The sequence below is a fragment of the Microchirus variegatus genome (assembly GCF_963457635.1).
Source record: "Microchirus variegatus genome assembly, chromosome: 17".
NCBI classification, from domain to species: domain Eukaryota; kingdom Metazoa; phylum Chordata; class Actinopteri; order Pleuronectiformes; family Soleidae; genus Microchirus; species Microchirus variegatus.
This window is the reverse complement of record NC_139818.1, coordinates 18,028,133-18,037,263: the sequence shown is the minus strand read 5'-3', so window position 1 is coordinate 18,037,263 and position 9,131 is coordinate 18,028,133. Positions and strand designations below refer to the sequence as shown.

General features: G+C 42.6%; 1 protein-coding gene across 1 annotated transcript; it reads left to right on the top strand.

Annotated features, from left to right (window-relative positions):
* The first annotated feature begins 621 nt into the window (after nt 1–621).
* Nucleotides 622–8,038, top strand: LOC310939415 (signal transducer and activator of transcription 5B-like). Its single transcript, XM_083904162.1, has 19 exons — nt 622–735; nt 2,028–2,162; nt 2,383–2,539; nt 2,741–2,830; nt 2,934–3,111; nt 3,249–3,379; nt 3,561–3,712; nt 3,793–3,948; nt 4,091–4,270; nt 4,386–4,473; nt 4,600–4,722; nt 4,819–4,911; nt 5,034–5,240; nt 5,349–5,443; nt 6,082–6,224; nt 6,333–6,488; nt 6,871–6,922; nt 7,049–7,156; nt 7,838–8,038. Exons 2-19 carry the CDS (start codon nt 2,035–2,037, stop codon nt 7,959–7,961), a joined length of 2,361 nt encoding a protein of 786 aa, XP_083760288.1. The 5' UTR covers nt 622–735; nt 2,028–2,034; the 3' UTR covers nt 7,962–8,038.
* Nucleotides 8,039–9,131: the final 1,093 nt, after the last annotated feature.

The window sequence follows — 9,131 nt, the reverse complement described above, 5'->3', positions numbered from 1 at the left end:
TGTTTACTAAAATTCTTCTCAAGTACAATTACTATTAAATCTGTCTTCTGAAAAGTATTATTACTAAATACTATGTTACTATAATAAGAAGAAAACGAAGAAGAAGAGGGAAAAGTACCATTACTCTAAATCAAATTTTAACTCAAGTACTAGTACAATTACTGGGCTAAAAATATGCCTCAGGTAAAATTAAAAAAGAGACTTCTCCACTCACCAATCTTGTTCCTAGCGTCAGCAAACTACGGTGGCCTTTGCATACCAGAAAGCTTGTTGTTCTTCTTTGTTTTTGAAGTTCCATGTCCCAACATGAAACTGGTTTGTCCATTTGGGCTACTGACCAAACATGACAGTGCAAGATGGTGGCCTCAGTAAAGCACGTATAAAGGACCTTCAGGTTCAGGTAAAAAAATAAAAATAAAAATAAAAATCTACTTAAAAATAACTAATAAACCAAACATCGTTTCTCACTCTGGTTCGTTTGACTTTTTTATTTTATTTTGAAACATGAAACCGGAAGCTGCCGTCAATACTCGTCCTTGACTTGTTGCCGCTCAACAACAGCTGCTTTACCAGAAACCAGAACAGAAGGCGTCAAAGTTGGCGATGTGACAAATACGCGAACTAAACCTGTGGGGTTTAATAGTCGAGAGAGTGTGTATGTGTGTGTAAGAGGGTGTGCGCGTCCCTCGGCTTGCCCATGGTGTTGCTTTGACGTGTGGTGCAGTCTCTTCACAGGTGAGTTAAACGCGCAACTACTTGTGGAGCACGAAAGTGAAGTTCCACTGCATCAGTGAGCTCTCTCCCTCTGCGCTAGCTAGCACAACAGCTCTGCGTTAGCTAACTGCGCGACACTCCTTTACCTCACCGAAAGTAATTAACCGAACACGCAATTCACCATCTTAAGATAGGGGTCGCTATTCACACGTTTCGTCTGTAAACGAATCTCTGTTTACACAACGGGGCGCAATATCAATGTACAGTAATGTTAGCATAGCTAAGCTACATAACCTCTCAAAGTTGTCGGCGGCGCAGCCAGGCTTCCTTTCTGCCGCACACTGATGTGTGCTTCGCTGTCTTCTTTGTCAAACATGTGAAAGTTACGCCTCCTTTACCTGACAGATAATTGCATTTATGAGTGCCTCTTTATGTTGGTGTTCATAATGTGGTGATTCATTTGTAAAGTTTAGTTGTAGTGTGTTTTTCCACCTTTTAACAGAGTGACATTTCTGCTGAAACTGTGTTAAATGGAGGAGAAAGTGTGTCATAAAGTATCTGATGTGTTTGCCGAGGTTAGCAGGAAAAACTTGGATTGAAGCTATAGGCATGGGCGATATTAAAATAATCTTTTGCGTTTTTATTGCCCATAATAATCATGGTTTACGATACTATTGCCATAATTGTATGTACAATACGCATGTTGAAATGTAGTCAATTTTAGATTTTTAACTGTAAACATGCAGGGCCCCCTGTTAATAATCTACCTTCATATTTATCTATTTTGTAGACATTGGCTCATGTTTCAGAAAACATTGCTGGCATTCCCTTAAAGGTGCATTATGTAATAAATATAAAGCAACTGGCCATAAAATCCTCCTAATATGTCACAGGGACTCAGGAATAATGTTCATATAACAAACTGAACTCACCAACAACAACAGTACAGCCAAAATATTTGCATTAAAAATGCATTGGCCGTTTACCAATCATTGCAGTCAGTAGAGTCTCAGCTGCCGAGCAACCATGGGTTGCCAGTTAAGTCAGAAAAATGAAACCTAAAAGACCTCGGTATTTGGAATTTGAATGTAGTAACCGTTTTTGGCCACATTTTAGAAAGGCTCAGCAGCCTGGCAGGTTTTGACAATTCTCTCTTTATTAACCTTCTTTCCATACGCCTCTCTTCTGCAGAAAAAATAAAGTTCTCCCCTCCAGTCATTTGATTAATTGCTACTTTCTGTCACTGTTCATTTGCCTTGTTCTTCAGTGTGATTTGTTCTAAAGCAACAATCCCTCTTTCCCTGCCTGCACAGGACCACCATGGCGATGTGGATCCAAGCCCAGCAGCTGCAGGGGGATGCACTGCACCAGATGCAGGCGCTGTATGGCCAACACTTCCCCATTGAGGTGCGACACTATCTGGCCCAGTGGATTGAGAGCCAGCTCTGGTATGTAGTCACCCTCTTTTTATTTATTGATTTATAGTTGGATTGTGGATTTTATATCATTTGTACCAAGTTTTTTTTAGCTGTAGAATTATTCCAGATGGGTTATTTGGCTTTATATGTCAACTATAATAATACAAAACAGTTGCTATTGTATCACTAAGCTTGAGATTGGCCTTAAATTGGTTTTAAAGCCTAACAATAATGCATGTGGGCTTTACAGGGATTCGGTGGATTTAGATAGCCCAGCAGAGGAAGCCAAAGCCAAGCGTCTGCTGGACAACTTGGTGGCAGAGCTGCAGAGGAAAGCCCAGCTTCAGGGAGGAGAAGATGGCTTTCTGCTCAAAATCAAGCTGGGCCACTATGCCACCCAGCTCAAGGTAAGCAAGTAGTCTCTGTATTCTTCCTGCTATGAAGTAGATGTTGCAATTCTTAAGGAAAATTGACAACTCGTCTTGACATGAATATGATCTACAGGAGAAGATATGTTTCTCCTGAATCCTGTGTAGTGGTGAATATCTTTCCAGAATAGTAGAACACCCATTTCACATCCACTTTTTTTTTAATCTCTCTCTCTGCAGAGCACTTATGACCGATGTCCTCTAGAGCTGGTCCGCTGCATTAAACACATACTGCACTCAGAGCAGAGGCTGGTTCAAGAAGCCACAAATGTAAGCGTTGATGAGGTTTCTATCATCACACACTCCATTGTGTTGACAGATATTGAGATTTACATATTGTTGTCAGAGGATAAAATAATGAATAAATGTGCAGGCCAGCTCTGAGACTGCGGGCCAGGCCATGGACAGCCTGTCACAGCGGCACCAGCAGATTAACCAGGCCTTTGAGGAACTCCGCCTGGCAACACAGGAGACTGAGAATGAACTGAGGAAGCTGCAGCACAGCCAGGAGTACTTTATCATCCAGTACCAGGAGAACCTGCGCATCCAGGGTGAGGGCGAGACTCGTGGATACATTTGCATCTCTTAGCAGAGATCCCATTGATCATTCAGTGGCCAGGCATGTAAAATAAGTCATCAGTAGTGTTTTTTGTTGTTTTTTTCAAATACCTGTTTCCTGTTGTGTTAGCCCAGCTGAGCAGCCTGTCATCGCTGCCACAAGCTGAGCGTACTCAGCGGGAGACCACCTTACAGAACAAGAGAGCCACTGTGGAGGACTGGCTCACAAGAGAGGCCAGCACACTACAGAAATACAGGCTTGTATGAAGACACTGCACTGACACACACACAGTATACTGTCATCCTGCTGTAATACATATATACACATAAATGCTTCTGCAAAAGATCACTTTGAAACAGTTTTACTATATGAAATAATGTCATTGTAATTCTCAAAGCCCAGTATATTAAAGCTAGCATGTGGCTGGCGGTATGTTTGCAGGACCTTTCAGAGCAACACCTGAAGACCCTGGGCCTGTTGAGGAAGCAGCAGACTCTAATCCTCGACGAGGAGCTCATCCAGTGGAAGAGGAGGCAGCAGCTCGCTGGAAACGGTGGTCCTCACGAGGGGGGACTGGATGTCCTCCAGTCATGGTACTGTACATGCATAAAATACTTTCTTCTACTTCAACCTGATGAACCTGGCTTCATTAATTCTTCTTCTTCTTCACAAGGTGTGAGAAGCTGGCTGACCTGATCTGGCAGAATCGGCAGCAGATCCGGCGCTGTGAACATCTAACGCAGCAGCTTCCCCTGCCGGGCCCGATGGAGGAGCTGCTGAGCAAGCTCAACAGTGACATCACTGACATCATCTCTGCGTTGGTTACTAGGTAAAAAATTTTTTTTAGACCACTGGCGTCATGTTATCACTGCCCTACCCATGTTGGTATCATTTATGTAACTCTGTATGCTCTGGGCTGCCTGTGCTTGATGAGAACAATGACCGATTAACAAAAATCCTCTTGTCTTTAGCACCTTCATCATTGAAAAGCAGCCGCCCCAGGTGTTAAAGACACAGACCAAGTTTGCAGCCACTGTGCGCCTTCTGGTGGGGGGGAAACTCAACGTTCACATGAACCCACCGATGGTCAAGGCCGTCATTGTCAGCGAGCAGCAGGCCAAAGCTCTGCTAAAGAACGAGAGCACACACAGGTGAGGAGAGCCAATTACAGATCATTAAAAGGCAGCTGACCCTCCTTCTGTTTAAATACAACATTTATGGAGGTTGTTTTGAATTATTTCAACAGCTTTCCCTCTGTCTTTGTAGTGAAAGCAGTGGAGAGATTCTTAACAACAACTGTGTGATGGAGTATCACCAGGCCACTGGAACCCTCAGTGCACACTTCAGAAACATGGTAAACACCATTTGATATATTTTATAGGAATATAATTAGATGTATGAGTCTGTGCTGGTGACAAAATGACTGGCATTGTATCTTCTTTCAGTATTTCATACTCATATATTATTATATGTTTTACAGTCTCTGAAACGGATCAAGCGTTCTGACCGTCGTGGCGCAGAGTCGGTCACGGAGGAGAAGTTTACGGTTCTCTTCGAGTCCCAGTTCAGTGTCGGCGGAAACGAGCTCGTCTTCCATGTCAAAGTAAACAGATGCAACATTTGATCTTTTATTAAGTATATAAGTAAATAATAGTTAAAGACCTTTTATCCATTTCTTTTTTGTGTTTGTAACCTGCAGACTCTGTCACTGCCTGTCGTAGTGATTGTCCACGGCAGTCAGGACAACAATGCCACAGCGACAGTGCTGTGGGACAATGCCTTTGCTGAGCCGGTAAGTTTGCCACAGTAGTTTCTCATAACTCCACACAGTGTTCACAGGTCTCGTATAGAATCATGGGCTTCTTTAGAATAAGCATCGTCATGTGTTTAAAGTGAATGTGCTCTTCTCCACAGGGCAGGGTGCCATTCATTGTGCCTGACAAGGTGCTGTGGCCCCAGCTGTGCGAGGCCCTCGATATGAAGTACAAGGCAGAGATGCACAGTGGGCGTGGCCTGTCCGAGGACAACCTGGTCTTCCTGGCACAGAAGGCATTTTCAAGCAGCAGTAACAACCCGGAGGACTACAAGAGCATGACCATTTCCTGGGCCCAGTTCAACAGGGTGAGCCTGCCTCATTTTCACAGCTCTACAACTAACTATGAAATTCAGACACATCAGCAGTATAATAGTCTATTTTGTATGTGTGTGTGTGTGTGTGTGCATAAACAGGAGAGCTTACCTGGACGCAGCTTCACCTTCTGGCAGTGGTTTGATGGAGTTGTGGAGCTCATGAAGAAGCATCTGAAGCCTCACTGGAATGATGGGTAATGACTCTTGAGCCTCTTTCCCACTAAAATTAGCAGGTTTAGCAGCTTTAAAACAAGGTGATAAACTCTCTTTCCATTACCAGTGGTTGGTTTTCATCCTTGCCACATGAATAGCAGAGTCATTTGACCATTTTAACACTTTTAACTGGAGTTTAACAGGGTTTTTGACCAGACAGACTGGGGTATTCCTAACTGTTTTCTCTCCCAGAAAGTAGTTATCCAGTTCTTGGATAGACATTAAAATTGGGGCAAACAAACAAAAAAAGGTAGCATCTCCAGGTCAGTGTGTCCATTCTCTTTCTTAGCTTTGTTACACTTGTAATCACATGCTAGAGTGGTGTTATCTTTTCTACACTTAAAAATAATTGCAGGGAAATCAAAAATAAATCCACTGGAGGTCAAGATTTTCAAGGGGAGTTAAAGCAACTCTAAATACTTAATTTCTCTAAAATGGATCATAGTATAAATATCATAGAGAGTCCTAGAAACTTTTCTTTACTTCTCAATCCCGACTGACTTATGAATCACTTATTGATGCAGACATTAAATGAACACAGTAAAGGCTTTAGACCAGGGTTTCCTCTTCTGTGTTTCCTCCTTGGTCTCTCACTCAAAACACTGTGTTCTGTATCCAGGGCCATCCTGGGCTTCGTAAACAAGCAGCAGGCTCAGGACATGTTGCTGTCCAAACCCAACGGCAGCTTCCTGCTGCGGTTCAGTGACTCTGAGATTGGAGGCATCACCATCGCATGGGTGGCTGAGAATCCCAACAAACAAGGTGCCAAACTGCTCTTTTTTACACCATGTGTTGCTACAGCATTCCTGTACAATTTACTCCTGTATATATCCACCCCCCTGACTCCACTCGTTCCTGTCTTGGATTAAGGGGAGAGGCTGGTCTGGAATCTGTTGCCTTACACTACCAAGGATTTCTCCATCCGCTCCCTGGCCGATCGCATTAGTGACCTGAACCACCTCTTGTTTCTGTATCCTGACCGGCCCAAAGACGAGGTTTTTGCCAAGTACTACACTCCTCCGCTCTGTATGTATCCATATCCTTATCCTTAACTTAATTCACTTCACAACAATACATCATTGCTATGAGCTAAAATACACACAACTGCATGGAAGAGAACTTTATACACATGCACCTAAAGATTTCGTAGCAGCCTTTTAAAAGCAGAAATTTAATACACATCTCAAGACGAAAATTTCCTCACGACAGGACGAGAATACAACAATTGTATAAATAATTAGTAGGAGTCGGTTTGAAAATATAATTTTGAGGTTTTGGAAAACATTTTCTGACATTTTGTGGACCAAACAACTTGGTACAGATTAATTGGTTTTTAATATAATCATTAGTTGTCACCCTACTGCAGTGAAACATCTGTATTATTTGGTGAAATTCTGTTCTCTTCCAGCAAAAGCAGTGGATGGATACGTGAAACCACAGATCAAACAAGTTGTGCCAGAGTAAGTTTTGTTATTGTTCTAAAGTCATTATTAATGCACATCCACAGTGCATGGGTGTATTTACAGTTTTGATTTAGTTTTCTGACGACTGTTGACTGAAATTGCTGCCTGTAATGTCTCTGGTAGATTTACCACCCCAAACCCTGAACCCAGCGGCTCGACTCCATCATTCATGGATCAGACAGCGTCTTCCTCTGTGAGCCACCCCAACAACTTTTCTGTTTTCCCTCCCATGTAAGTACACTTTCTTCATATATTAACCAAATTTATCTGAAGTATTTGTGAAGTTAAAACGTTTTCATTATAATCCTCGTATACATTTACCCGACTTCAAATCTGACTACCAGGATTTATGATATTGTAGCTTCTAATAAAAGACTGACATTTACAGAGAATTGTGTCTATCTACTACCATATGGATCATGTTTCATTTCTCTGGGGCCAGTATTGCCAGATTGGGCGTTTTTCTGCCCAATAGGGCTACTTTTCCAAGTTCTTGTAGGCTTACATGGCTTAAAAGTGCACCTTTTTACGTGCAGCTAGCATTATTACTAATCTCATTTTGCAATTTGTGTAGCCTATGGTTGATTTACTTACTGCACTCTTGTTGGTTGCAATTTGCAAAAAATGAATCTACCATTTATGTGTGGTGATGCATATATGAAGCTCTGGATGTGTTTTTCTATTGCATGTGATACAATTTTGCGGGTTTACACGGGTATCTGGCAACTTCGTGGTTTGGGCTGTTTTTTATTGGATTGGGCGGGTTTTAAAATGTGCTGGAAACTGTCAATCTGATCCGGCAACACTGTCTGGGACTTGTGCACACTGGAAAGATCACTGTAGAACATCCAGTAGTTTTTTTCCTAATGTGACTTCTTTCTTTAAAGTCTGTCTCTGCTCTTTTCTCATCAGGGGCGACACCATGTTGGATGCAGATGGAGACTTTGACCTAGAGGACACAATGGACGTGGCCCGTCACGTGGAGGAGCTGCTCCGGAGGCCCATGCCTAACCAGTGGAGCAGCCAGCAGTCTTGAACCTGCTCCACAATGTCAGGTTCTTGTTTGTCCTATCCAACAGAAACACCCACACTTTTGTAATACTATCTGAACTGCAACCAGTCGCAGCAAATGTTCTGTCATCGTCAGTCATTTTGACAGATCCACTTTATAATTCTCCACTGATCACAACGTTATATGTGCCTGTAGGAGAGGAGAACAGTAGTGGCTATGGGCGCTTTCACACCAGGATAATAGTCTGGGGGTGGGGACTCATTTGTGGGGGCACATTTGTAAGCAGACTGAACCGCGTGGACATCATCACACAGTTACTAAAGCTGCTCGCCAGACACCAGTATGAGCAGCAGGCGAGGCAGCGAGCCATCCAACATGTTGCTCTGTACTTGAGACGAATGCAGCAGTACCAAAAAAGACGGTGGAGAGCGAGAGACTTGACACTCTATGCGAGACCCACGTTTTCAGGGAGGACCAGAGTTCCTGTCTTTGGTCCACACCAGAGTTGGAGACTATACGAGGAAATAAACTCTGGTCGTTTTAAAGCGGACCAAACAGCTCCAGTGTGAAAGCGCCCTGTGTCTCTCTGTAGATGTTTAACCTGCTTTACAGAGTCAGTGTTACAGGTAATTTGTCAGAGGCACATGTCTTAATGTCCTCTCAAATGTATCATAGTTTCTCAGGGTGGTCAGGTGGAGATGTTTTGGGTCAATGGGATTTTTTTTTTAAATATATATATATATATATATATGTAACTGAGACATACAGTTAGTTTATATATGTAAGCTTGTGCATTCATGTGTGCCTGATTGCTTCTAGCGCCATACAAATGTCTAAGTTGCTTCGATTCAAATTTGTGTCATTTTTACACAGTGAACTCATAGTCGTGACCAGAAAACCTTGAAGAAAAACAAATCTGAAACTGAGACTATGTAACCTATGCTGAACATTAGCCACTGTGAACACCAGCAGTATTTTACAGGATGATGATGGGGAAATAGAATTCCCCTTCATCGTCAAACTTGAGTCATTTCCTTTAAATGATGAGTACAAATCCACAAATATGTCTTTCAGATATGTGCATCAGAGCTGCTGCTTTGTCGTTAGCTTAGCTGTGGCTTACGCCTTAAGACGTAGAAACAAAATTATTTTATCTGTTAAATCGGAACCGAACCGGTCCACTCAGTGGAAATG